Genomic DNA, 27,862 nt, shown 5'->3' with positions numbered 1-27,862 from the left:
ATAATTAAAATTAAATTTTTTAGATTATTATATTTTAAATTGGTTGAAATTTGAATATAAACTATTCGATGGGTATCTTAGCGAGCATTTGATAAGGACGCATATTGCTACTCTCAATGATTGTTAATACCATGGACCACCTGTATTAATATTCGAATTATTAATCAATTTCCAAGGACTAGGAGCTTTTATATGATGTGAGTTTGTCAATTGCACTACCCATATGCATGAAGATGGATAGTGACACGTGGAGGTTGACCAAAAAGAAAATGACATTTCAGTTCTGATTTATAATATTTTCGATACAACAAATTAAATGAGGAATATTGACTTTTAATTAATTAAATAAATTAGATAAAAAAACCAAAAAAAAAAAAGAATAAATTTATAAAAAAAAACCAGCTCGGTTTGAAAACAGAATCAACAATTTTTAATATAAAAGTAAAAATAAAGATCAAACTGAAAATTATATATTTAAAAAAATTAAAACTTTCAATTAGTTAATTGATTTTTTTATTTTATTTTTCATTCGATTTTGGTCAAACTTTTTTGGGTTTTTTTAATCCAGTCTTAGAAACATTATGATACAAATATAGGATATTGACAATTCTTAAGAACTGTTATCATGACACATTATAAAAAGATTTAAGTTACATCATAGAGATAAATTATGTCCTGCGGAAGCACCAGATTCAGAGGGCAAGAAGCGTATAATAAGAGCATCCACACAGTACCATTCCTCTGCAATCAATTGAAATTGCAAGACTTTATTAGTTTAATAAAACTGTATTAAATTTGGACTCATAATAATAAAAAAATAATAATAATCACTTTTGCTTTTCTCTCGGTGGACTGATGAGTCAAATTACATTCAACTCCATTTTTCTCTTGATCTTCTTGTCTCCACCAAACTACTTCAGTCTCCGAGAAAATTGAAGAAATCATGGAAAATGTTAAACAAACATCACAAAGACAGACCAGCAGCAGCCAAGTGGTAAAACCTTTTCTCAAAGTAATAGAAATGTTTAACAAAATGCGTTCTTTTTGTATTTTCTCTGCTTAAACTTCACTTTTCATTCACTTTGTGTACACCATTTTTTGTTTCCTTTTTGGTCTTTGACAATGTCCATCAGTTAATATATTGGACGTATTCTTTTTGGTATTTCACATTATTGTGTCTCCATTTGTTTATTGTTTTGGGTTTTACGTTTTCTTGCAGAATCTTTTCTTCCTTTTCATTGTGCTTTTTGTTTCTTTTTTCTTTTAAAAATTCTTCTGCAAGAAAGTAATGAACTGAATTAGGGTTTGCTTTTCTAACGGTTTAACTTTAGAAATCATGATTAGCCTCTAGTTGTTTGTTTTAATGTATTTCAGTTTTATACAAATCATCATTTGTTTATTTAACTTCTGATTCTAAGTTTACTTTTTTTTTTTTTTGAATCAGAATTATTAATTTTAGTTTTTAAAGTTAAGATATGTAAACCTATGTCAATGCCTAAGTGGTAATACCATTTTCTTTTTTTTTTGAAAAAAAGATATTTATTTGGGCTTTGCAAAGTTCTGCATTTAATGTGTTTATTCAATGGCGTTGGAATTGATATTCTCATGTGGGGTTTCTTACTGACTTCACAGGACAAACCCTGCACAATATGTGGTGATATTGGTTTTGGGGAATTGATTGCAACTTGCTCTAAATGTAAAATAGCTTGTCAACATGTGTAAGATCATCTTCTCCCTTATTGCCTGTTTTTTTGAGCGTGTGCTTGTTTTGTATTCACAACTCCATGCATTTTCCACAAAATGCAAGTGAGAGGCATCCTAATCGTTAGTACATTTGTTTAGTAATTCAAAAGCAAGGAATTTTCTTTGTTTTCCTGTTTTTCAATTACTTGAATGCCCTGGGTTTTTTTTTTTTTTTTTCCTGTCACCTGTTTAGATGCTGGAAGATTATTTTTGAGGCAAAATTCATAATTTGTCTTTGCTAGGCTTATTTTTAATATGCATAGTATATTCTTTCAGTACGATAAAGGCTTGCTTCGATCTCTGTTCATGCTCGAATTGTATGAAATTTTAATTGCTTTTGCTACCTGTCATACCTGTTATATGGCATCCTTGTTTCTATCCTAAATATGCCAGCCATCTTCCACTCAGTTATTGCATGGCATCCTCTAATGGAGAAGTCCCTGAAAAAGTCCCAAAACCTTGGACATGTGATGACTGTCACCTGATACCAGATAAAGATAGATGCGATGAGATCGGGAAAGAAAATTTCCAGAATTCCTCTAATACTATCCACCATGATGCAGTGAGGAAGGGAGGTCCCACCAAAATGTCTGGTTATGCAGGATGGCGTGTACATTCTGTAAAAACTGGTAAAGTAAAATTTCTTTCTACTAAAGAAGTGATTAGACTGTCAGCGGGAGCTGCTACTGACATGGGATCTCCTTCAAAGAGTAATTTGGGAAATCGACATGGTTATTCTTATCCCATCTCCCCTCCAAAGGGGAAACAAAATCCAAGTTTTATCTCCTTTAGTCCTAAGAAGCCTCCAGGACATGGCAGAATCATAAGCAGTTCAATAACTAGTCAACAGCCACAGAGAACGTCAAAAGGTGATAATATAATTTAAAGCTACTTGTCTCTTTTGTATATTTCTACCTTGGAAACTTAAAGGTGGCATGTGTGGATGATATATACCAGTTCCTAAACAGACTTTGCTATTGTCTCTTGTGAAAAACGAACGTCACTTTAGCACATAATAAGGAAATAACTTAAAAATAGAGAAAGTTGATTTGAATACCCATATGATTATTCAGATAAGATGTCTATGGAAAGAGTTCGGCATGAAAGGTTTTTACGGTTGGAAGCATGTCTTGCTGATAGCAATTCTATTGATTTCATGCTGGATTTGTAGATTTTATGTTAAGCATGTTCACATTGTTGTCCTACATTATTCAAGTTGTTTTCAATGTGGCTGCTATATTTTGCCTTTGGGGAAAGTGAGTGTTCAACTTTTCAGCAATAAAGGAATGTGGAAAAACCAAGAGAAAGGAACAGAAAAGGAAGGTACATTGCCCAAGTTTATTTTTCTTGCCTGTATATGGTAACCGTTAATTGTACAAGAGAGAGAGGAATAATCACCTGTTTTTATTTATTTGTTTGAGGATATTGTCTTTTTGTTGTTAACTTGTTAATTGCTACTGATTGCTCTCATATCTTGTGTCCCAGATCTAAAGGCTATCATCAATCCTGTGAAGGAACATTGTTGGAAGGATACTGACACTCTTGCGACGGAATATAATGTCAGTCCTGCAAAGAGAAGTTGTTTCAAGGAACAGAAAATAACTTCTATTAAGCCTGCCAAGGAAGTCAAAACTTGCAACTTTGATGGGCTTGCAAAAGAAGAAAAAAGATCCAGTTCCAATTTGATTGCTAAAGAAGTCAAGACTTGCAATATGAATGCACAGGAAGCTGTGAACAGTTCTTTAGCATCAGCTCATCATCTACCACCTATTATCAGTATGGGAATGTGAATTTTATGGCCCTTTCTAGTATTATGTTTGTGCCATTAATTTATACTTTCTCTTATTCAGTATATGTCTTGGCAGTAAAAGTTTGTATTTACAGGACAATGCATACCAAATTTTTTTAATGACGCATTTTATCACGTGGACAACAGAAACACTGTTGACAAAAAAATGGACACAATGCTTCATTTGTTCTGAAACTTGAAATCTATCTTGTTTCTAACACTTTGAATTGACTCAACGTTTTATTTCTTTTTACTTAGAGATTTTGCAGCGTGTTGCTTTTACTTGTTGGAAACTAAATGAAGCAATTGAAAACTCACTGTATTAGGCTAACCAAACATTAGTTTTAGTATGGTATTACATTTTATTATGCTCTAGCTTTGTGTTAGTAATACTAATTTGGTAAATGTTTAATTAAGCTACAGACTGTTGGTCTATATTTATGTAGGCAGGTGTCTCTCTCTCTCTCTCTGGTTTAATACTAAGATTAAGCATTTATTAATCAACTTGATTATTGGGATTGTATGGGAAAATATTAGGATTAAACAAAACTGGTAGATTAATTTACCTTTTCTGTGCACATTGGTTTCTAGCTGCCTGTATGGATATAAAGAATGCTGTGAAGATAACGAGGTGTTCCTCCCTCGATCTTTGTTGTAAGCTTACCCATTTAAACTGTCTGATTTTAGTTACTATTATTAATCTGCATCTATTAATTGTCTTCAAGTCTTGCACAATTTAAAGTAAATACACTGGATCAATTTGTTTGCTCTTTTTTCTTTTTAGAAAAAGAAAAATTCTACAAGTTCATTAGAGAAATTGTGATTTTTCTCATGCAATCAATGTTAAATGTGATCTAGATAAAATAAGATGACATCAGCTGATGAAGTCAATATTATTTTGTACTTGAAATCACAAATAGTAATTTTACTGTTTACTGATCAATGAAACCACATTTTTACTTCCCTTTCTTTTCTATTTACAGGGAGTGACTCTTTCCCTGTTGTTGAATCTAAGAAACCAGATGTTGAAGGAAGGGACCCTAACCTTTGCCTGTATCATCCGTTTTTCCCTGCTCTGAATGTTACTTGGAAGTGGGTAGCCTATATCTCGGTGACATTGCATAAAACTTGTTCCTTCATATTTTAGATTGTCACATATTATTAAGCTTATCCTCTCCGAATATGCATGCAGAGTTCGTGAAACTATTTTAATGGTAACTAATTTAGATAGCAGCTAAGAACACAGAAAAAGCTTGGACTTTAAATCTGCCTATTTAGATAGCGCTTTATAGTTTTCACTGCAAAGACCCCTTATATGGCCCATATCATCGTTTATTTTTTGCTCGTAAACTTTATGTCTAGAACTAGATCAGTAAAATGCTTTACAAATTTCTATATGCTACTCTAGACAGAAATTACAGAAGCAATGCATGTTTACTTAGTAGTCAGTTTTGACAAATTCCCGTAAACTTTCTTTCTTCCCTCTTCTTCTATTTCTTCTTCTTCTCTAGGGGAGGTTTCAAGTTTATTGACACTGCCAAACCTGGTAAGTTTTATGGTGGGTTCCAAGCTCAGCCTCCAAGCAGAGTAAGTCGTCGAGCCTACGAGCTTGCACAAAAGATGCCTATAGTCCTTCAGATCGAGCTGCTTCCAAGACATGTTTGGGCAGATGTATTCCAGAAAGATTATCCAGATTTTCGTGACATTGCATTGTATTTTTTCCCTTCTGAAAATACTGAGAGGTAACTATCTGCAGTTAATTCTATTTCCGTATTTTAGGTAATGTTTGATAAGATTATGCTATTCCTCTTCTAGATCCAAAGATAATCACGCAAGCTTTTTTAAGCTTATGGAAATTCAAAGTTCAGTATTGAGAACTTACATTAGTGATGTGGAGCTGCTAATATTCACTTCAAAACAGCTCCATAGAGACTCGCAAGGTGAGTTTTCTTTATATTTCAATCTTGGTACACCGTTTTCTTTATATTGTAACATTATGTGTGACTTTAAAGAGGCATGTAAGTTGCACATGCTTCTCTTTAATTCGTGATGCAAATTTTTGTGCTTACAGATGTTATTGAGAGGTCAGGCATGGAGCATTTCATATGGGGAGTTTTTCGTCGAGCAAAAAGAGATCAATTTCCTCCAGAGCTTGATTGTGCCAGCACAGGATGCAGTGATGTTCTCGATATGGAAATTGACATGGTAGGCGAGCAGCCTCTGGGGAGAGTTGATGCGGTTGTTACAAAAGAATCTTCCAAGAGGGCTGGTGGAGAATCTGTCAGAAAAACTGTCAACCAGTGTTAGTGAATCGACTATCCCACAAAAAGAGGAAACGAAAACCTCCACCAAGGATGCTAAATCAACAAGATTTGCTCCTACAAATCAGCAATCCAATTCTGATCTACCAGTTGTAACAGATGCCATAAATCAACAATTTAATGCTGTAACAAATACCACAAAATCAACAACTTAATTTGCTCCATTAGTTGTACCAGATTTCTTTACTCTTGTAAATACTATGTATAAATATAAGTTGTACATAATGGAAAATTGTAACATAACTATTATTCATCAATCCTTGCTCAGCTTTATTACCTTTCTTTCAGTTGGCTTTTGCTTATTTTTCACGTTTGACTTGTACTTGTCATGGTATCAGAGCCTAACTCTCACGAGCTCTAGGTACTGCTCCTGGCCTTATTTTTTTTACTTTTCTTTTTCATTCCATCAGAACCTTTTTTAATGGACCCCCACTCAACTGCTACGTCCTCTCCCTCCCTTACTGAACCAGTTCCCTCAATACAACTCAACCTTTTGTCACCATCAATGCTGTAACATTGCCTCTCAAACTCACATCCATTAACTATTTTTCGTGGAAAGCACAGTTTAATGCTCTTTCCTATGGCCTCAATCTTCTTGGCTATCTTGATGGCTCTCTCCCGTGTCCACCTGCTACCATCACCCAAAATAATGTCCAGATTGCTAATCAAGACCACATTTCCTGGCGCCAACAAGATCAACTCATACTGCATGTCATCTTCGCCTCCCTTACTGAAGCTGTCATTCCTCTTGTCTCCTCTGCTGTCACCAGCCATGAAGCTTGGGAGAGACTTTCCCATCTCTATGCAAAGTGATCCATAACCCACATGATTCATCTCAAGGATAAACTGGCCACAATAACTCGTGGTTCACTTTCAGTTACTAACTTTCTCATTTCTATTAAGAAAATTGCATATGAATTGACAGCTCTTGGTGCTCCACCCAGTGACGTGGACATGCTCGTTTACTCAATTCGTGGACTGGGCCCTGCCTATAAAGAACTTGTCACTACTGTTCGCACTAGAGATTCCGTTGTGCCCTTTGAAGAGTTATTTGATAAGATTATTGACCATGAGACATTTCTTCTTCATCATGACCAATCAGCATCTGATCCCACTCCTCTTACAGCCAATGCAGCCAAACACAATCCCTTCACCTCTCGTTTTCATAAGCCTAGATCGTACTCCTCTACTCCAGGTATCTTACCCACTCCAAGTTTCCCATCAAACCTGAGCTTTCCTATTAAACCATCTCAAACTCAATCCTTGCTTGCTCCTAAACCCAACCTAGTGGTCTGCCAATTCTGTCAAAAACGGGGACATGACGCCATAAAATGTTATCAACTTTTCCCTCATCTTCGCCCTCAAAGATCTTTCACAAATCATGTTCACTTTTCATCTCCTACCCCTAAACAGTGGATTCTAGACTCTGGTGCATCTCATCATGTCACATCACAACTGTCCGATCTCTCCATTCATCAACCATATGAAGGACCTGATGATATTTATATTGGTGACGGTACAGGTTTACACATCTCTCACACTGGTTCTACCTCTTTTCCTCCTTTGTTTAACTTATCCAATGTTCTTTGTGTTCCCTCTATAAAACATAATTTAATCTCTATCTCTAAATTTTGTCGTTCTAATCATACTTCAATTGAATTCTTTCCTTCTTATTCTGTTGTTAAGGATATCCACACAGGAATGCCTCTACTCCACGGAAGGAATCAACAAGATCTCTATGAGTGGCCAATATCATCACATCCACATCAACCACAAGCCGTGGCACTATTTACTACAATAGCATCATTTACCTCTTCTGGACTTTGGCATGGTCGCCTAGGTCATCCCCCTCTCAAAATAATAAAATCTTTGGCGCATTCTGGTCAACTCTCTTTATCGTCTGCTATTCCTTTGAACTTTATGTGTAATTCTTGCTTATGCAATAAAAGTCAACGACTTCCATTTGGTGATTCTACTTTATCTAGCTCTGCTCCTCTTAAGTTAATTTACACTGACGTTTGGGGTCCCTCGCCTGTTCAATCAGTTGATAATTATTTATATTATGTTATTTTTGTTGATCATTTTACTAAATATATCTGGTTGTACCCACTTCGTCTTAAATATAATGTCTTCCATATTTTTCGTCAATACAAAGCTGTTGTTGAAAAATTCTTCAACCGACAAATTATCTCAATTTACTCTAATGGTGGCGGTGAGTACCGTGCTTTACAAGCTTTTCTTAGCACCGAAGGAATACAACATCTAAAAACACTGCCTCATACCCCTCAACACAATGGTGCAGCTGAACGACGTCACAAACACCTTGTCGACATTGGTCTTACACTTCTTCACCAAGCCAATCTTCCGTTCATATTTTGGTATCATGCCTTTCAAACTGCTGCTTATTTGATAAATCGTCTTCCTACCCCTTTGTTAAATTTCTCTACTCCTTATGAATCTCTCTTTCATGCAAAGCCAAATTACAACAAACTCAAAGTCTTTGGGTGGCTATGTTATCCTTGGTTAAATCCCTACAACTCAAATAAACTTGAACCAAAATCATCTCCTTCTGTTTTTCTTGGGTATTCTCTAAATTAGAGTGCCTTTTATTGCCTTGATATCACCACAAATAAAATTCATACCTCTCGTCATGTTAAATTCATCGAAAATACATTTCCTTATTCCACTAATTCTACATGCTACTCAAATTTTTCTATTCCAGCAGCCACTTGGCCAATTTTTCCAGAAAATCACATTCGCTCACCAGTGTCTGTTTCCTCTTCCACCACTGCTGCAACCACGACTCCAGCCTTGCAAGTTCTTCCTGCTCCGTTTATAGAGTCCATATCGCCTTCTGCTGCGGGTTCAGGTATGACTGTTTCTGCTTCACATCTAATACCTCCCATTGATACGCCTACCCAACTTACCTCCTCAAACTCTCCTGCTTCCACTTCACCAGCATCCACTTCCATTCCTTCAACTCGCCAAATAGAAGCAACTCATCCCATGATTACTAGATCAAAGAACAACATTTACAAGCCAAAAAAAAATCTATCAAATAACTACAAAACATCCACCACCTGTGTCCATAGAACCCTCATGCATCTCACAAGCCCTTAAACATGTCGAATGGAGGCAAGCCGTGTCTGAAGAATTTAATGCTCTATTACGAAATGGCACTTGGAAACTTGTTCCAGCATTTCACTCTCATAATGTTATAGGTTGCAAATGGGTCTTTCGAATTAAACGGAACCCAGACGGTACAATCTTCAAATACAAAGCTCGACTTGTTGCTAAGGGTTTTCATCAACGCCTTGGGGTTGACTTTCATGATACTTTGAGCTCGGTAGCAAAGCTTGTCACTATCCGCCTAATTCTCACACTTACTCTGGCAAGTGGCTGGCCTCTCCGCCAACTGGATGTCAACAACGCCTTCTTGCATAGGTCATTAATGGAAGATGTCTATATGCAGCAGCCGTTGGGGTTTGTGGATCAAACCAATCCCAACTTTGTCTGCAAATTACGCAAAGTAATATATGGTCTTAAACAAGCCCCGCGGGCATGGTACACTGAATTGAAAGGTTTTCTAGTCTCCTATGGCTTTGTTAACTCCAAGAGTGATGCCTCCCTGTTTATCTTTCGAAAGAATGTTGTTATTCTCTAATTTTTGGTGTATGTGGATGATCTAATTGTTACTAGTAACAACACTGGGGCTCTTACAATCTTTCTCAAAGCTCTAGTAGATCGTTTCTCAGTTAAAGACCTTGGTGACCTTCATTATTTCCTAGGCATTAAAGTCTTACCAACAAACTCGGGTCTTCTGCTCACTCAGCACAAGTACATCACTGACTTGGTCAATAAAACTGGTATGATAGGTGCCAAAGAATGTTCCACACCTATGTCGTCATCCCCACATCTTCATCTACATGATGGTTCCTCGGTGACAGATGCAACCAAGTACAGGCAGGTCATTGGAGCACTACAATATCTTTCTTTCACGCGGCTTGACATCTCTTACTCTGTCAACAAATTAGCCCAATTCATGCAACTGCCATCAGAAAATCATTGGACAACAGCCAAGCGTCTACTTCGTTATCTGAAGTACACCATGCACCATGGCCTGTTTCTCAAAAGACATCAACAATCGTGTCTCACTGCCTTTTCTGATGCAGATTGGGCAGGTAATCGAGATGAATGCACCTCGACTTCGGCATACATTGTTTACTTTGGTGGCAATGCAATCTCATGGTGTTTGAAAAAGTAGAAAACGGTAGCTAGATCCTCTACTGAAGCAGAATATCGAGCACTTGCATCATGTGCAGCTGAAGTTCTCTGGATACAAAATCTGCTTAAAGAACTTCACATTTCTTGCCCATCGTCTCCGCAGATATATTGTGACAATATTGGCGCCACTTACCTCTCTGTCAATCCTATGTTTCACTCTCGTATGAAACAGATCGCAATTGACTATCACTTTGTTCGTGAACATGTTGCTTGTGGATCATTCAAGGTTTCTCATATATCATTAAAAGATCAACTAGCAAACGCACTTACTAAGCCTTTATCCTCTTTCCCCTTCACAAAAATTCGGCCCAAGATCGGCGTCTCCAATGGGATCACCGTCTTGCGGGGGCCTGTTAGTGAATCGACTATCCCACAAAAAGAGGAAACGAAAACCTCCACCAAGGATGTTAAATCAATAAGATTTGCTCCTACAAATCAGCAATCCAATTCTGATCTACCAGTTGTAACAGATGCCACAAATCAACAATTTAATGCTGTAACAAATACCATTAATTCAACAACTTAATTTGCTCTATTAGTTGTAACAGATTTCTTTATTCTTGTAAATACTATGTATAAATATACGTTGTACATAATGGAAAATTGTAACAGAACTATTATTCATCAATTCTTGCTCAGCTTTATTAGCTTTCTTTCAGTTGACTTTTGCTTATTTTTCACGTTTGACTTGTACTTGTCAACCAGGATGCCATGAAAATGTCAAATAACGAGATTTTAAGTGCTTCTGAAGAAATGGACACCGGTATTTAATAGTAGCTTATGGAGTCTGAACAAGCTCAGCAAAATCTATTTTCTTTAATTTCAAAAGATTCTCAGAAGATCAATAGTAATTTAGGGTCTAGGCAGCCCCTGCGACGTTCAACAAAGTCATATGTTGCTATAAATGAAGCAGATATTCCCCCTGGTTTTGATGAGCGGTCAGGAAAGAGAAAGAGAAAGGGTACATTCTTGTAAAAATGGAAAATCTAACAGATACTGATTTTGATACATGTAGATTTTGCAATTCCAGGATGTCTGTAAATTTGCTCACCGACAAAATACAGGATTCGGTTGTATAGCCCTTACTGTGAAGGGATTAGTATCCGCAACAAACATTCTTTTTGTACCGAAATTGCATCTTATCTTATCTTATCTTTAATCTTGGTAATATTTAATCTTTGTACTATTAATTCGAAATTACATTACAGAATGTTATGCAATAGAGATAATTGAGACGACAATAATCTTGAAAATTGTACTAGATTTAGTCAGATTAATGCACTCGATACTCAACTCAAATGCAAACGTTTTTTTCCTTTTAGTATTACTTCTTTATAAATTATTATATTAATAATATAATAATAATTTTATAAATTTTATTAAGAGATTATTTATTTTATTAATGTAATCGTACACATAAGTATAAAATCATTTTTCGATTCCATATAAATAAAATTAATATTTGCACTTTCATAAAAAATTAATATTTGAAAATAATTTATTTCAACAAAAGGAAAAAAAAAAAAAAAGGAAAAAGAGAAAAAGGCACAGCCATTCCATTGGTTCTGAGAAAGAAAAGTATGTTCCCTCCAAACTCATACAACGAAAAGTGAAATAAAGAAACAGTAAAAATATATATGAAAAATAGAAATAAAATATAAGATCGTAATAATTTCTCATTTCATCCCCTTACGTTTCTCTGTCTCTCTCTGGCTCGACTGCTACTATAGCGAGTGGAGAGCATATGGAGATGGAATCCAGTGAGAGGAAGAGCAATCAGCGGCGCGTGGGATTATTGTACGATGAGAGGATGCGAAAACATCACACTCCTGATGACGATAATCACCCCGAAAACCCCAATCGCATCTCTGCCATTTGGAACAAACTCCTCGCCAACAGCATTCCTCAAAGGTTCTCTTTCTTAATACCATTTACTGGTACTGAAATGATTGTTCTTTCTCGTCCTTGTGTTTGACTTTTAGTTGACTCTTCTCATTTGTTATTTCTAGCTGTTAGATTGGTTCTTTTCTTAATTTTCATGCTTTTAATTGTCTTATTAAAATTCATGCACTTAATTTTCCGCAGTGTATTATTTGTATCTTTGTTGAATTCAGTGACAAAAAGATGTCAATAAATGTTTTTGATTTTTTTTTTGGCTGCCTTGTAGTCCGTTTCTAATCAGAATTGTGTTACATAGTGTTTCCAATGTCTAAAACGCCAAGAATTTAATTCAATTGAGTCTATTTAGTTAATTCTCATGTTTGGATAGTTGCTACATTTCAACTCTGTGAGGCTTACTTTATAAACAAAAACAAAAACAAAAGAAAAAGTTAAGTTGTTTATATATATTGGATTTTTATATATCCATTTATAGTATTGATATGTTATCTTTTACTTATTAATTATTCTTTTAAGTATTATCTACTTTAGGTCTATTTTAACTGATGTCTATGTTTCTTTCTTATTTTTTACCTTTATTAAAATGCCTTTTCTTTTTTCTTTTAACGTTATAGAGGTGGTTTTGATTATTTCAGATGTGTGGTTTTGAATGCCAAAGAAGCCGAAGACAAAAATCTACTAGCTGTTCACTCCAAGAATCATGTTAATTTGATTAGAAATATAAGCTCCAAACAATATGAATCACAAAGAGATAACATTGCTTCCAAATTCAATTCCATTTACTTTAATCAAGGATCATCTGAAGCTGCTTACCTTGCTGCTGGTTCTGTCGTAGAGGTTTAATTTTATTTTTTTTTGGTTACTTCATCAAGTTATGGGCTAAAATTGCTGTTATTGCAAATTCTTTAATAACCATTAGGTTTCAAATTTATAAATATCTAATTGTAGGTGCGTTTTCAATTAGGTCGCTGAGAGGGTTGCTAAAGGGGAATTAGATTCTGCTGCTGCTATTGTTAGACCTCCTGGACATCATGCTGAACATGACAAAGCAATGGGATTTTGCCTATTCAATAATGTCGCTGTTGCAGCAAGTTTTCTATTAGATGAAAATGTCAGAACTTGGTTTGTGTATATATACATATATAAGATAGGGACATATTTTTAAAGTTAGATTTTGTGTTCTCTAGTAATGTGTCACTTCAATACCTTTTGTTACTTCTGTTGCCTGTTACAGCCAGAATTGGGTATTAAAAAGATTCTGATTGTTGACTGGGATGTCCATCATGGTAATGGTACTCAGAAGACATTCTGGAAGGATCCTCGTGTTTTGTTCTTCTCAGTTCATAGGTACAATAGAAATTCTACATCAATTTTCTCTTATTATTCACTTCCAGCTACAATCTATTACATCCCCAAATGTTGTAAATAGACATGTTAACTGATAAGAATTTTTTCCTTTTCTTATCTTGAAGTATTTGCATTTGAATGGTAATGCTTTTTTTGCTTGTCAAGACTCTTTATTGATATAGCAAGCTGTGGCATGTAATAACTTGGTGACTTTTATTTTTTATTCTCATTCTGATGGAGGCTTTCGCTTCATAGTTCTTTTCTGTCTTAATCATTGATACCTAGTCATGGTGATTGTTGGAGTTGTAAATCTATACAGGCATGAGTTCGGGAGTTTTTACCCTGCTAATGATGATGGATTTTATACTATGATTGGAGAAGGACCGGGTGCAGGATATAACATAAATGTTCCTTGGGAGAATGGAAGATGTGGAGATGCAGATTATCTTGCTGTTTGGGATCATATCTTAATCCCAGTTGCTAAGGAATTTAATCCCGACATGATTATAATATCTGCCGGATTTGATGCAGGTTTGATGATTGGTGCAGGATTCATAGATATCTTCTATTTTTCTTTATATAAACTTCAAATGCCAATTGGACTCAGCAGATAGTCATGCAAAGCCTATTTTAATGCACAAGTGACATAGCATTGTAATTCTTGAACAGCTGTTGGTGATCCTTTAGGCGGTTGTCGAATCACACCATATGGATATTCAGTAATGTTAAAAAAGGTTAACATTCAATTTCATCTATTTTTACCTTTTGAGGCATTCTGATTATTATGTGACCTTATCTGCAGGAGAGAGAGCTGTTGGCTTGTTTAAGAAACTTGAAACTTGCATCTTGAAAGAAAGGCATAATGTTTTATGAGCTGTTTTTCCATGAGTTGCCTTATTATAGTTGGTCAATGACTTCTGATCTCTTGAACACCATCTACTTTGTAATTCCTCAAGAACAATTAGCAGAATTTGTGCCATCTTTCATATCTCTTATATGTTTGTCTTTCCCTCCTGTCAGTTGATGGATTTTGCCAATGGTAAGATTGTTTTGGCATTGGAAGGAGGTTACAATCTTGAATCTATTGCAAATTCATTTTTTGCTTGCATGGAAGTTTTGCTCGAAAGCAAGCCTATTGCTGGATCTTCAGAGGCCTATCCATTTGAGTCTACTTGGCGTGTGATACAAGCGGTAAAATACATCTGCTATGAGCTTCTTTGCTAGGCTATTTATCAATTCTGCTTTTTCTTTCTGTTATTATTTCTTTCTTGATCATAAGTAACGTATATCAAGTTGTCATGCATGACCTGCTCTCCAGGTTCGCAAGAAATTAAGTGGTTACTGGGCTACACTTGCTGACGAATTACCCTTGAAGTTAACCAGTCAAAAAGGCCCCCCAGCGGTGAGTCCTTTTCTAAAAAAGATAATACTTTTATTAAACAAACATATATTCATGCCTTTGTGTCATCAAGTTTGACAGTTTTCAATTTATTTTGTGGACAAATACACTTGTAGATTTCTTATGCTGAATCATGATACTGGTAGAAGTTAGAAGCAATGTCAATTCTAAGAGTGCATGCTCTTGATTTTAGTTCATGCATGAAACTTAAGACGAGTCTTGATCACTTGGGGTATCTAAGTAGGTTTACTTGAGGAAGTAGTATTCATTCTTTCCAAACATATAAAACAAATTACGTGTTTACCAAAAGATTTTTTTGCCTTTACTAGTGTGCCTAGGCTTGAGCTCAAAGAATTCATGCATATATAGTTGAATTAAGTAAAACCAAATTGAAAAGAAATGAAGCAACTAAAAGAGCATGAAACTTTATACAGATTTAGAACTGGTTTTCTGCATCTCTTCTTTGTCCCTGATAACATTATTATGAGCGTCTTAATTACTGCACATATTTTTTATGTGTTTGTTGAAGAGAGATTTTATCCCTCTTGTTACTTTCAAATTAGATTTCTTGCTGAAGATGCCTGAAAATTATTTCCGCAAGGCACATTTATATTCAGAAGTGATTTATGAATCATTGAGCATGGTTATAGTTAAGTGTTGTTTTCTTTCATTTATTTGTAAATTCCAAATCTTTTTGTGTTTAGTACGATGCAGAAGCACTGCTAGTTAAGGAACATGGGTGTTGACTGTAAACTTAATTTCTGAAGGAAAAGAGTTTCAGCACAATTCTTACTTAATTTCTTTTGCTTCTAGTCAATGGTACTGTCTGTCACATGCAGTGCCATTATCTCTAAAATATCACACTAAGATGAAAATTTCTCATTCCAGCATCTTTTGATCTCAAGCTCTGATTCTGAAGATGAGGACGACAGAACCTTAAATAATGTATCATTAAATATGGTGGCAGTTGAGCTTGTTGAACCACTTTCAAAGCTAAAAGTTGAAGAAGGATATGGTAAAGGAATAAATTCTGCCAAAAGATGTGAATGATCAATAATTTCTTGTGTAATATTGGCTCTTTATACAAGTCTAAAATTGAACGCAGATCAACTGGCCACAAAATCTATTCCTTGGAGATCAGAGCTGTCAAAGACAGAAATATGGTATGCTACTTATGGATCAAATATGTGGAAATCGAGGTTCCTTTGCTATATTCAAGGTGGTCAGGTAATACTTGGTATCACACTGTTGTTCCTAGTATTAATATAAAAATATTTTTCTGCACAGTGAAGCATTCCTTACACTTTGAAAGAAAAAAGTGGGCAGGCATGCCTTCTAAGGCTTATGAGCAGTCTGGTTTCTTCGGATTAGCATAAGATATTGATTTGCCGTTATGAAAGAGTTTTAAACTCCACCTGCTTCAGCAGATTCCAATTACTGTCACCTCTCCCTCTCCCACCTCACATGTGGAGTGCAGTTGAGCTGATCCTCTTACTCGTTCTCCTTTGTGTCTCTTTTGTTAAATTTGTGCAGGTGGAAGGTATGAAGAAACCATGCTCGGGTTCAATGGATAGAAAACCACCAAAAGATATTTTGTGGAGAATTTTTCCCCACAGATTATTCTTTGGTCGTGAATCTACACTTACATGGGGTCTTGGAGGGGTTGCTTTTGTTCATCCTGCAAGTAGTGCTGATGAGAAAACGTACTTCTGCATGTACAGAATTACGTATGTTTCTTGTGCCTATGCTTTTGTGTCTAACAAAATTTAGTATTTTTGAAGTGAATAATTGTTTATTTCCTATCTTAAAACAAGGAAAGGCCCATAACTCGATGACACTTCCAACATCCTTTTAGATTATTTGAAAACTATTGCATCATCATTTTATCCTTTCTCTTGTCCTCAACACAGATTAGAGCAGTTCGTTGATGTTTTGCTTCAGGAGAATGTGCCAAATTACAATATGAGTTCTCCTGTGTTTGACTCGGCTGCTCTTCAGTCTGTGATAAACCAGGGGTCTATGTCTTTGGAGGTTTTTAAGGTATGGATAGGCTGTTATGGAATACGGGAGTTTCTATGTTTATCAATTCTCATACATCCCAAGCATTTTTAAGCATAACTAAAATGGATTCTATTTTCTTTTTATGCAGAGGGGTTGGTACCATAATGTAGTTTACTTGGGGCAGGAGCAAAATATTCCTATTCTCACAATGACGTAAGCACAAAACCTTCTCTGTGTTTCTCTCTGTCAAACCTGTTCTCATAATATTTTCTTGATTGGCAGCTGTCCGCCCTCAAATGTTGAAAGCTTTAAATCAGGAGAGCTTCCCTTGTGTGCTCCATCCAAAGAATACGCCAACACCTTGATAAAAGGCCTGGTGGAAGGGGGAAAACTCTCTGAAGAGCAAGCCATTGATTACATAAAGGAAGCTTCTATTAAACCATTGTGATAGAAACTATCTAGCTTTCTCATGTGTAAATGTTCCGTAATGGTAGCTTTGATTGGTAGACAAAATGCAATTCGTGCTCATCAGAGAGTCTAAAGCACGGAGGAAGCTGTGATTGCAGTCTAATTAGGAAGTGCGAATGGTGCAACAACGGCTAGTTGTAAATCACATTGAGATTATGCTATGAATTATCTGTATAGCTAATTCTGGGATGTATTCTAGATGATAGTTGCGAGTTTGCTTCTGTTTTCTTCACTAGGTCTATTAGCTGATGGTTCTAAAGTTTAAACCACCTTCTTGAAAGAATCATCTATGCGGGTAATTTCGGCGTTAAATAAAAGAATAAGTCTAGTTAATCGCATTAAATTGAAAAAGTGACTCCCGCTAAATTGGAAAACTGAATCAAGTTAGTAGGCTTTTTCTTTTCGGCTGGCTCTAACCAGTTTTGAGCATAGAGTATAGACCTTCAATCACAAGCAACATTAGTACCATTTGCAAAGAATTGGTGTATATATAATTTATTCATTGCTCAAAATTTTAAAGTACAAGTTGCAATTTGCAACAGAACTCTGGATTACCTTTCCGCGTTGATATAGAACATTCGCAAATTGGAAACAAATACTGCCAAAATGGAAACATCATCTTGAAAGACCAAAAGCAGGCTACTGGGACGCAGCTGCAACAGGTTGTTGCCTTGTGTGCACGTCTCCAAGTATCTTCTTATTTCTTTTGTGGTAAGAAGATATTAGCAAATGGCTCAAAAGAATTCTCATTTGAATTTCAGTGAGGCGTGACCTGTGTCGCTCAAATGTTTATGTAATTTATTTCTACAATGGACAAGGAAAATGATAAGAATATATCAGAAAAATCAGTGAGGATAAAAGAAATTAGAAGAGAAAGAAATAAACCAATAAATCAAAAAGGCAAATCAGAAAATGAGAAATACTTTGATTCAAATTCCTCTCCGCATTTCTCACATTCATTCCCAGAATTCTTCAATGTTGCCTGTGGTGGAAGATAAGAGTTAATCCAATTAGACAAAGAAAGAAGATGGTTTATAGCGGGATTCACAAGAGCATCTAAATCTAAGAAATTTTTGAAATTTTGGGAAAACCAAGTAAATATATTCATGATAGGTAAATAAAGGTCAGTGTCCTGTAGATAAACTAAAAAGTCAACAAGTCAGATAACGTTATAAATACAGCTGGGTGACTAAGGAAGAATTTTATTATAATGTCTAATCTAATTGGAGTACAAACATGAGTAATAAGAAATTCCTCATAAGAAATCAAAATCTTAATTCTAACTCTTTTTGGCAGGAACACCATGCAAGACTCTTTTAGATGTTTGACAGATAAAAAAGATCATCATCCTGAACAGATTTGTTCTCAAAATTTTAAGGCTCTTCATTTTAGGAAGACAACATGCAATGCATCTGAAGTTTTTAAAGCACATGCCATTGCAGACTAATCCAAATTCCATAGACAATGTTCAAGTACCACTAAAATAATGCATTATACAAATAAATCAAAACTCAAAGAAGAACTAAAATTACGGAATAACCAAATTTTGTTTAATCATTAAAAGATCCATACCTTTCCTTTCTTTCCTTTGGAGGAGTTGTTTGATTTGGTATTAGATTCTTTCTTTTTAGCCCTTTGATTGTCAACTGGTTGGTCACTCCGATGATTCTTCCTCAAATGATCATTGATGTTCCCATCATTCTCATTTTCCACAAAAGAATGAGAAGAAAACTCCTCCGTTCGCTTATCATCAAGCCCCTCAATTTTATCATCTGGACTCTTTTCATCAAAGTCACCCCTAGCAGGTACTCTGCCATCGCTTTTACCCCTATCTTTCTTGCCTTTCCTCCTCCTAGTCTTCCGGTTATTGTATTCCGTAACGTTCGGCTCCTCATTCACGTCATCTACATGAACTTCGGTTGGAAAATGCTCACCCAAATGCCTTGCCTTCCGACTTTTCCGACTCTTGTGCCCAGTTACCATGGCCTCAAGTATACTCATTTCTGCATCACCATCCTCAACATCATCCTCATCACCATTCCCATCTTCCACATTGGATCCTTCCATCTCATCAAAATCCTCAGCATCGAAGAATCCATCTTCCTTGTTAATCAATTCCGGATTTTCAACCCCATTCTCTTCATCTGTTATCCTAACACCATCTTTAAACCTCTCCTCTACCTCATCCACATTGTGTTCATGATTGTCTTCCTCAACCCCATCAAAGTACCCATCGTTCTCGTCTTCGCTTTCAAATGACTCCCTCAACTCAGCTACCTTCTCCTTATGCTTCTTTGACTGCTCATGATTCTTCCATTGCTTCTCACTCTTAAACTTTTTCCCACACACAACACAATATAATTCCTTCCCTCCATTTCCCTTTTTATTCTCCATTTCTTCCTCATGAAACTCTTCAATGTCCTCCACATCCTCCTCATTAACTCTAGCCCACTCTGGCTCCTCATAAGCTCTAGCTCTCTCAATCCTTTCTCTTTCCAACTTCTTCTTCCGCTCTCTCTCCTCCTCTTTCCTCTTCTCCATCTCAGTGTTCTTCTTAACCATCATATCAATGACTCTCTTATCTCTCTTCTTAACAAACTCTGCCAATCCTCTAACCGTCTCATTATACTCTCTCCGTGCCTTTTTCCTCAACTTCTTATTCTCCTCCTCCATAACCCTCCTTGATTTCCTATTCACCCCAGCCATAACATCATACTGATCAACCCAACAAAAATCCATCACAGTAACAAATCCTAACCAATAATTATAAAATGCCGTAACTTGCTCATAAGGACTTTCCAAATTTCCCATTAGAGGCATTTCCCTGACATTATTCTCTAACCCTAACCCTAGTTTCTTACAAAAACTAACCTCATTAGCATAAATCTTACTAAAAACATCAAAATAAACCTTATAAAAACCTTTACCAGTATCGGTGTAACCAAAATAAACAGTATTGGAGAAAAAAGAAAACAAATTTGGGATAACGGAAGAGCTAACGTCGTTAGGATTAGAAAAAAGGATTTGAGAACGGTGAGAATCGTACCAAGCGCGTTCTTTAGGGTCAGAGAGGATTTCATAAGCTTGAGATAGCTCTTGAAATTGAGCTGTGGCTTCGGATTGGCTCAAGCCGGATTTTATAAGCTTGTCAGGGTGACGTTGGAGAGCTAGTTTCTTGTATGCGGCTCGGATTTCGTCTGGCGAACAGTCTCGCGAAAGGCCTAATACCTCGTAGTGGCAGCGTTTCTCTGATGCCGCCATTAACGAAAGATTGATTGTTTCTTCCTTTCTGTGCCTTTTTAGGGTTTTGAGGAAGAAGAAGAAGAGGAGACGTGTTTGGATACGAGAATAATGTCGGTTGGCGAAACAGAAACCAAAGTTCTGATTCTCAAGAATGTAAATTAGGAAGTTTCTGTAATAACTAACAGAAACGTGTTAACAAAAAGTGAATAACTTAACTCAATTAATTTTATGGATATTTTTATAAATTTCTTCTCTTTTTTTATATGAAATTTAATATTTATCTTTTATAGACTTAAATATAATCTTTGTCATTAAAAAAATATAAAATAATGATTCTAATTTGGGAAAATGATGCGAAAATTATGTTGATACTCAGTTTTATTTTTTATTTAAATTAGATAAAAATAAATTATTAATCATTTTTTAAATTCTCTGATACCATATTAGAAGGATAAATTATCGATTTGACCAGAAAATGAATAAATTTTGATTGTTTGGTTTATTAGAAAATAGATACAACAAACTTTAGATTTCAGGAAGAATTTATGAGGTTTGATTATTTAATTTATGAAATTTGATTATTTTTATTAAATGATAGCTTACTGATTATGTTATCTCAAAATTTATGACTAAAAATATAACATCTGTTTCCATAATATTAACAATTATAGATATTGTGATTTATTTTATATGTTTGATTAATAATAATGGAAATAATTTGCATAATCTATACTGAACAACTTCGTCCCAATTCAATATGCTAATATCAAGCTTAAAATAAGATTATGAAAATCTGCATAACAAAATCACACCTACAAAACAGGGTTTTCTTTTTCTTTTTCTTTCTTATCCAAAATTTACTCTGAATATAAATAGACTAGAGGAGTTCAATTTTTTTAAGGCTAGATTATATACCAACTCACTGATACTACAAAATACTTGTTTTCAGATAACTACCAAGTTATCAGTTATGAATGAAACCTTCAAAAGGAATACATCCAAAGCAGAGTATTCACAATGAAGTATGCAAAATTATAGGAATACATCTCAATATAATATGTATCAAAAGAATTACAATTGTGTGTGGGACAAAATCTGTGAACTTTGTGTGATAAAAATAGAAAACAAAAATTTGAGATTCAGTTCTATGCTACCTCCCGCAAAGATGATCCCTTTTTCTCTACTGATAAGTTTGTAACTTCCTGATTCTTTTCATTGAATTGATCTCTGAGAAATTCTACAGCCATGAAGGTAAGGGCGGATGCTGGGATATACCATGTTATTCTGGGGATGCTTCCTCTGAACATTCCCTTCACACCTTCAATCTTCCAAATCCTTTTCATTGCATCCAACCACCCATTGTACCTTAAATTATTTACAAGAATGTTAACTACATATATTATTGCCATCATTTTGGCATATTTTTTTATTTTTTCAAATTAAGGCACATCTGAGAAGAGTGTAAAAGCCAAGAAAAAAAATCAAGTTCTTTTCCTGACAAAGGTAACAACAGATGCCCTACTTTTGTTTCCTTTAATTAGTTAGGGAATTCATTATACTCGATAAAACTCACTAATTCTCTGCTGTATGCTACAGCCCACAGTTTCTAGTCCATAAGGCCATCCACAAACGAAGGTGAGTGTTTATAGCATTCTGACATAAGTACCAAGGTGAGATGGGAAGATCTTAAAGAAACACCTAGTGCACTAGATACAGTCCTGTGAGGATGTCCAAGCAATTATGTATAGGAAGCATAGCACAAGCTAGAGAGAGAAAGAGAGAGCTGGATCAACATTCAATGGAAGAAAAAGAGTTGTACATAAAGGTCAAACAAGACAAACGGAAAAGTGATAAATCACAAGAAAGATACCCTTCCATCAAAATTTTTAGCAGCATCACCTTGTTGTGACTGGTGGCAGGACACTATTACCAGGTTAAAAGGAATTTAAAAAAAAAAAATTATCCCATTGTGAATGTGATAATATCATTGATAGAATTAAGATCTTGCAATAATTTTAGTCATTCTAGTTCAGAAGTGAGAAATGAGAAAAAATACCTTATTGTTGATCCCTGGACTTGCAATCTTGTTTTGATAACGTCCAAGGGCGTTGTAAGATATGCACTGAAACCTGCTCAAGCAGTAAGAGAAAAAAAAAAACCATGAATTATCATGCAAGGAATATTATTTTGAGTTGTATTACAAAATTAAATACTGCAGTATCCTGCAGTGTTTGGAAAGCCATAGAACTATATCAGCTGTAAATATTCAAGTATCTTATCACATTAGGGAAGTAGGATTCTATTTGTGTTAGAAGTCCGTGGAGTCTAGTTTTAGAGCTTCTGTTTCAATTTTAAAGCAGAAGTGCAGAACATACCACCAGCCAATCCTCCTAGAACAAGCCCCTCCATAGAACTATTAATAAAGTCATCTAAACTGGGAATCCATTTTTTCTTGCCATACTCTGACAAGTCTTTCAGGGCTTCATAGAACATAACCTGCAAATTATAAATGCACTATTAACTTAAACAAACTTTACGAACTGTCATCATCGATAAAAAAAAATTTAGACGAACTTTTTCACAAATTAAGAGACAACCAAGTTTCCCAAAATAATACAAACCATTAGACCAGCAAATGGCACATCCCTTGCAAGTGTAGACCAGTAGCTGCCACAGTGACCAATATACAAACTATAGTTATTCACTGACATAACTCTTTTGAAATGTGACACTATTATAGTTGCCTGAAAACACTATATTAAGAATCAAGTAGATGGAATAAGTAATCAAGCAAGCTTGCATCACTACATTAAACTTGAAGTTCGCTTCCCCTGCATAAAGCAGGTTAAAATGTGAATCTCTGAAAAAGTTAGGAAGACTTCATGACCTATAGCTCAGGTGAATTAGATGCATTGGTATATTATGGACTAAGCCGCTGTTAGTTGTAATCTTAAGAACATCTTTTATTATGTATTAAGTTTATAGCTATATCATAAATCTAATGCTATGTATCAAAATAGTTGGTCAATAAAACTTTGATTTATGTCTTGATGAAATCAGGTCGAGTCCAGCCATGTGAACAAAAAGTAGGAAAAGGTGCCAACCGCCAATGTTATTTTCCTACTAGATAAAACAGCAAATTAAATGTATTAACGAAGGAAGCTCAGATTAGAGGCCAAACTATTGGAAGAAAGTTATTGACGTTCAAAGCAGGGCTGAATAGTCTCTTTTCCTAGTCCCTGAGGTTTGGACACATAGCTAACCTTCATCAAGGGGTGTATCTTTTTTAAAATTAGACATAAAGATACATTAAGTAACATGTTATTAAGTCCATAAAAATCTCGTACAGTAATTTCATAAAATGTTGCAAATGAGTTGGAAAATTTATCATCTTTATATGACCAATCAGACTTGTGTACATATAAAAACAGTAGGCCATACAAATGAAGTTACTTCATCTTACAACAACATTGACATAAATATCAAAAACACATCATGTATGCATGTGTTAACAGTTGGAAGGAATGAACAATCCATCCAATTACACCAATGCTGAAAGCAGTGGCTCAAAAGTGACATTAATTATGTATTTGCTAATACAGATAATTAATATAAATAGAAAAACAATTCAGGAAAAAGAATCAGACACGCACTATAGACTTTGTTTTGGAAAATTACCCAGCATATAACCCTCTTGGCCCTTGCTCCTTTAATATTGATCTTCCAGCATGGAACATTCCTGTATAATAGCTATACATTTGCTCATTAGATTTTACACTGATGTTGTGTTTAACGATAGCATTAGTCCAAGATGTTCTTGTGCCTTGCACCTGCATGCGTTGCTTTATTACTTCACATGGAACATATACAACAGAACCAAGCGTGTCCCCTGAAATGTAAACAAGAAAGAAAATCAGAGTTCAAGTTCCTAGAAAAATTGAATAGCCAATTACTCCTGAGTCATTGAAATTGCTGATCTTTTAAGCTTATAAGGCTTCATTAAGATAGCATCACCAACACCAACAAAATACTGGCTATCCAAGTAAGAAGCATAATATTCAGAGAACATGAGCATGTGCATGAATGAAAATTTGAAAATAGCAAAGATATTGCATAATGAAAACTAAAAAAAAAAAGTAAGAGGGGTTATTGTATTCTTGGTATTTTAAATATAAAAAAAGAGCTGCAGCACATATAGAACCATTGCTCACAATCATGAGTGCTTGAACACATGCCAAAGACATTTTCATGAGTTGTAAGTTCACTTCGAAATAGTAAAAAGTGCAACTAGAGATTAGGAGTCAAAGATAGCAGTACTTCAATCAACAATGTCACAGAACCACAACGAGCAGTCAACCCATTCCTATGTCAACAAGGATATTATTCATCCTCAGATTTTTACAATAACATTAATAAATCATGTCCCACAAAATAGAAAAAAGAAATGGTGCTCAAAAGTAGCAACACATGGAATACTGATCTCCACAAAGAAAATGTCATATACCTTGATTCTTTTTAATGCGCATTCAAATATAGGGTTTTCAAAATATCATGAGATACTTTGATATTAAATAAAGACACTACAAAACTTGAAAGTATCAGACAGCTCACCAACAGCTCCGGCAATGAAATGAGCCCAGTGGCCCCCAAGGTTAGGATGAGATTCCTCAATCCACTTTTTGGTAGATTCTATAAAACCAAAATATGTGGCTCCAGTTGCAAGAGATCCAGTAACTCCAGGAGATACACCTCTATAGAAGCCTAAAAAACAATCAGTTCAGTTATTAACTCCATAATCAGGTAAACACTAAGAACATCAACAGAACAAGAGAAAAATCTAATGATTCAATGTCAAAGCAGATAATCCCATGCTTATCAACCTAGAAACAAATTATATCAAACATAGAAATCAATTAAGCATTGTTTAAAATATATCATTTACAAGAATTCACTTGCAAAATAATGTCATTTTTGGCATGAATTCATGTCTTTCAAAATTGCTTTTCTTTTTTCAGTTGAAATGAGTGAATTCTAGCAACTATTGGCTTTTAGCACAAAATTAACAAAATACAATTCAATTGAGCTGAATTCTTGAAAGTTTAGGCTTTTCAAACACTATTGCAAAGATTGAAAATAATGCACCAATTATCATCAGAGTGAATTATGCATACCTCTTACACCATCAGCCGCATGGACAGCTCTGACCATCTGAAGTATGCTCTTCTGGCTCTGCTGGTATTATGAAAATAATGAAGCATCGTTTGGAATCAAACTATATTGCAAAATCGTATCACTTATGACATGGTTTCATTTCTTTCAAATTGCCATTCCTTTTCTAAGTTGAAAAAAATATATTCTAGCATATATAGCCTTTACAAACATGAGAACTAACTAACAGAATTCTATCTAATTGCATTTCTAGAGTTCCCAAATACAATGTCAAAACAAGTTTTCCCCAAATCCAAAACTAGGGGATATGAAGAAATAGCTAATATGAAATAACACACAATAAATAACATGGAAGTATAGTTACAGCCAATGAGAATATTATCCACTAAATAAATATAGCAAAAAGGAAATGATTTTTTTTTTTCTTTTGAGAGATAGAGAGAGAGTTGTAGAAGTGAAACCTGAGTTCCAGAAAGAAGAAAAGATTGGGTTTGGATTCTGGTTTTAATAGTATCAACAGGATGCATCATTCCTTCTCCAAATCCACCAGCAATTCCTCCCCATAAAAATTCTCTCCATACTTCATTTCATTAACAACCATAACAGTAATATTATTTCAATGTCAATAATAAAGCCAAAATTTAAAATTTAAAAAAATTGAAAGGAAAAAAAGAAAATTTACCAAAGAATTGATTATTGTGAGTTGTAGGAAATGAATGTGAATGTGAAGGCGAAGTCGGATTCTGAACCGCCATTTTTGATACTGTGGTTTTCTCTCTGTAGTTTTTGAAATGTTAGGGTTTGATGATTTGGAGAAAGGCGGGCTTTCTCTACTGGGCCTAATTGATACTTAAAAAGAGCCTCGCAGCAGAGTTACTCTGTGTAAATTTTAAGAAAAAAATAAAATAGGTTGGTTTAACCACTTATAATAAGAGGTCACGTGATTTTTTAATAACATCTAATATTTTAAGAATTATATTATTAATAATTTATATCTAAGTTTATTACTATTATTAATAATTTTAACCATTAAATTTTAAATAAAGTCTATTTGCTATAAAGTCAATTTTATTAGATAAACAATAAAATATAGAGTTATATAGTTCTATCATATCATTTATTAGAATTAGAGAAAAATTGGATTGGATGATTATTTTTTATTTTTTTATTTTTTTAAATTCTAAATAAATTAGTATGGTTAGTTTTGAATGAAAATTAAATTTGTGAGGAGTAAAATAATAATAGAATCAGAAATAATTAATACTAAATGAATGAGCTACAACTATTAGACTAATGATAGTGTTAGTGGATTTAGAATAAATTACTAATAGTTTAACTTTCATAGTACTAAAGTGATATAAAAAAATATAAAACTCCTTATATTAAAAAATTCAACTACATAATCAAATTTTATAACTTTTTAAGAAAAATAACCTACTATGATTTAGTATAATAATTATTTTTTCATAAAAGTAATATTTTTATTTTTTGAGTTGTCATGGAAGAGACTCCAAACTAATAAATATTTTCATCTGTGATATTTTTTATTTTTTATTTATCTCAAAAAATATTTAAACTTTATTTTTATATCATTTAAATAGCAAAATATATCAAATAAAATTTTGTGTCAAAATAAGTTGATATTATTAAAAAGCTTAATGATATTAAAAGTCTAAATATTTATCTATTTTTACAAATTTGATTAATTTTTTAAATTTTTATTTAAATGACTCAATTTGATTAATTGATTGCAACTAGAACCAAATTAAAATATCAATTAAATTTAAATACTACTCTCTTAACCCAATATATTAACCTTGTTTACTTTACTAATATCATTTACCTCTTAAAGAAATCTATAAAATCACTACAAGAATAAATAAAAAAAATGATTTCACTCTTCATTCTTTTTTTTTTTAATTCATGACTTTCACTTATCATTCATTTTATTATTCGTAAGTAATTTGAAATTAGTAACTCCCATGTAATATGTAAATATATATGGCCGCAATGTGTAAGTTCATTTACTTTCTTGTTCGTAAGTAATTTAAAATTAGTAACTCCTGTGTAAATATATGTGGCACTGATGTGTAAGTTGTCCATAATAAATAACGATATATCATTAGTCACATCACTCAATTTCATTAAAATTTTAATTTAGCTATAATTACACTTAATTAATAAAATCAATCCGTTTAA

The 27,862-nt window shown here is 34.3% G+C and overlaps 4 protein-coding genes across 10 annotated transcripts; 2 read left to right on the top strand and 2 right to left on the bottom strand.

The window, feature by feature from the left end:
• The first annotated feature begins 780 nt into the window (after positions 1 to 780).
• On the top strand, positions 781 to 6,134 carry LOC8284436. 4 transcript variants are annotated; one of them, XM_048372713.1, is made up of 9 exons: positions 782 to 994; positions 1,633 to 1,718; positions 2,152 to 2,612; positions 3,001 to 3,066; positions 3,229 to 3,519; positions 4,516 to 4,624; positions 5,044 to 5,274; positions 5,348 to 5,472; positions 5,604 to 6,134. In XM_048372713.1, the coding sequence occupies exons 1-9, from the start codon at positions 944 to 946 to the stop codon at positions 5,837 to 5,839; spliced, it is 1,656 nt and encodes a 551-aa protein (XP_048228670.1). In that variant the 5' UTR covers positions 782 to 943; the 3' UTR covers positions 5,840 to 6,134. The 4 variants fall into 4 exon arrangements, with proteins under 4 accessions (XP_048228673.1, XP_048228670.1, XP_048228671.1 ...); XM_048372714.1 differs by having other exon boundaries at positions 784 to 994; positions 3,028 to 3,066; XM_048372716.1 differs by lacking the exon at positions 1,633 to 1,718 and having other exon boundaries at positions 781 to 994.
• A 5,547-nt stretch (positions 6,135 to 11,681) lies between these two features.
• LOC8284435 (histone deacetylase 5) lies at positions 11,682 to 17,483 on the top strand. Its single transcript, XM_002514614.4, has 14 exons — positions 11,682 to 12,048; positions 12,672 to 12,873; positions 13,001 to 13,147; positions 13,271 to 13,383; positions 13,703 to 13,914; positions 14,053 to 14,117; positions 14,404 to 14,574; positions 14,702 to 14,785; positions 15,671 to 15,797; positions 15,888 to 16,009; positions 16,316 to 16,509; positions 16,693 to 16,822; positions 16,932 to 16,996; positions 17,066 to 17,483. Exons 1-14 carry the CDS (start codon positions 11,882 to 11,884, stop codon positions 17,229 to 17,231), a joined length of 1,965 nt encoding a protein of 654 aa, XP_002514660.1. The 5' UTR covers positions 11,682 to 11,881; the 3' UTR covers positions 17,232 to 17,483.
• Positions 17,484 to 17,719: 236 nt separating this feature from the next.
• Positions 17,720 to 20,656, bottom strand: LOC8284434 (DNAJ protein JJJ1 homolog). The gene is made up of 3 exons (XM_015716609.3): positions 18,824 to 20,656; positions 18,175 to 18,233; positions 17,720 to 18,055 (listed from the first exon to the last, which is right to left on the bottom strand). The coding sequence occupies exons 1-3, from the start codon at positions 20,510 to 20,512 to the stop codon at positions 17,998 to 18,000; spliced, it is 1,806 nt and encodes a 601-aa protein (XP_015572095.1). The 5' UTR covers positions 20,513 to 20,656; the 3' UTR covers positions 17,720 to 17,997.
• An 849-nt stretch (positions 20,657 to 21,505) lies between these two features.
• LOC8284433 (mitochondrial substrate carrier family protein E) lies at positions 21,506 to 26,507 on the bottom strand. Of its 4 annotated transcripts, none has more exons than XM_015716467.3 (9): positions 26,346 to 26,506; positions 26,125 to 26,243; positions 25,666 to 25,726; positions 25,106 to 25,255; positions 24,173 to 24,383; positions 23,116 to 23,161; positions 22,870 to 22,990; positions 22,551 to 22,623; positions 21,506 to 21,859 (listed from the first exon to the last, which is right to left on the bottom strand). In XM_015716467.3, the coding sequence occupies exons 1-9, from the start codon at positions 26,416 to 26,418 to the stop codon at positions 21,640 to 21,642; spliced, it is 1,074 nt and encodes a 357-aa protein (XP_015571953.1). In that variant the 5' UTR covers positions 26,419 to 26,506; the 3' UTR covers positions 21,506 to 21,639. The 4 variants fall into 4 exon arrangements, with proteins under 4 accessions (XP_015571953.1, XP_048229348.1, XP_002514658.1 ...); XM_048373391.1 differs by lacking the exon at positions 23,116 to 23,161 and having other exon boundaries at positions 24,173 to 24,244; positions 24,325 to 24,383; XM_002514612.4 differs by having other exon boundaries at positions 25,666 to 25,723.
• Positions 26,508 to 27,862: the final 1,355 nt, after the last annotated feature.

The sequence above is a fragment of the Ricinus communis genome, chromosome 4, assembly GCF_019578655.1.
Source record: "Ricinus communis isolate WT05 ecotype wild-type chromosome 4, ASM1957865v1, whole genome shotgun sequence".
NCBI classification, from domain to species: domain Eukaryota; kingdom Viridiplantae; phylum Streptophyta; class Magnoliopsida; order Malpighiales; family Euphorbiaceae; genus Ricinus; species Ricinus communis.
The sequence above is the reverse complement of the archived record's forward strand: the minus strand, read 5'-3'. Positions and strand labels throughout refer to the sequence as shown.

What these genes read in the sequence shown, in the direction of transcription:
- LOC8284434 (XM_015716609.3), bottom strand. Translation starts at nt 20,512, where the DNA reads ATGGCGGCATCAGAGAAACGCTGCCACTACGAGGTATTAGGCCTTTCG. An exon ending in CCAAAGGAAAGAAAGGAAAG is followed by an intron (nt 18,234 to 18,823) that starts GTATGGATCTTT and finishes CTTCCACCACAG; the next exon opens with GCAACATTGAAGAATTCTGG. An exon ending in GGAGAGGAATTTGAATCAAA is followed by an intron (nt 18,056 to 18,174) that starts GTATTTCTCATT and finishes TGTCCATTGTAG; the next exon opens with AAATAAATTACATAAACATT.
- LOC8284433 (XM_015716467.3), bottom strand. Translation starts at nt 26,418, where the DNA reads ATGGCGGTTCAGAATCCGACTTCGCCTTCACATTCACATTCATTTCCT. An exon ending in TGCGGCTGATGGTGTAAGAG is followed by an intron (nt 25,256 to 25,665) that starts GTATGCATAATT and finishes ATTGTTTTTTAG; the next exon opens with GCTTCTATAGAGGTGTATCT. An exon ending in TTTCATTGCCGGAGCTGTTG is followed by an intron (nt 24,384 to 25,105) that starts GTGAGCTGTCTG and finishes TTTACATTTCAG; the next exon opens with GGGACACGCTTGGTTCTGTT.
- LOC8284435 (XM_002514614.4), top strand. Translation starts at nt 11,882, where the DNA reads ATGGAGATGGAATCCAGTGAGAGGAAGAGCAATCAGCGGCGCGTGGGA. An exon ending in TTCTGCATGTACAGAATTAC is followed by an intron (nt 16,510 to 16,692) that starts GTATGTTTCTTG and finishes TCCTCAACACAG; the next exon opens with ATTAGAGCAGTTCGTTGATG. An exon ending in TGTCTTTGGAGGTTTTTAAG is followed by an intron (nt 16,823 to 16,931) that starts GTATGGATAGGC and finishes CTTTTTATGCAG; the next exon opens with AGGGGTTGGTACCATAATGT.
- LOC8284436 (XM_048372713.1), top strand. Translation starts at nt 944, where the DNA reads ATGGAAAATGTTAAACAAACATCACAAAGACAGACCAGCAGCAGCCAA. An exon ending in GCCACAGAGAACGTCAAAAG is followed by an intron (nt 2,613 to 3,000) that starts GTGATAATATAA and finishes CTTTGGGGAAAG; the next exon opens with TGAGTGTTCAACTTTTCAGC. An exon ending in GAAAGGAACAGAAAAGGAAG is followed by an intron (nt 3,067 to 3,228) that starts GTACATTGCCCA and finishes CTTGTGTCCCAG; the next exon opens with ATCTAAAGGCTATCATCAAT.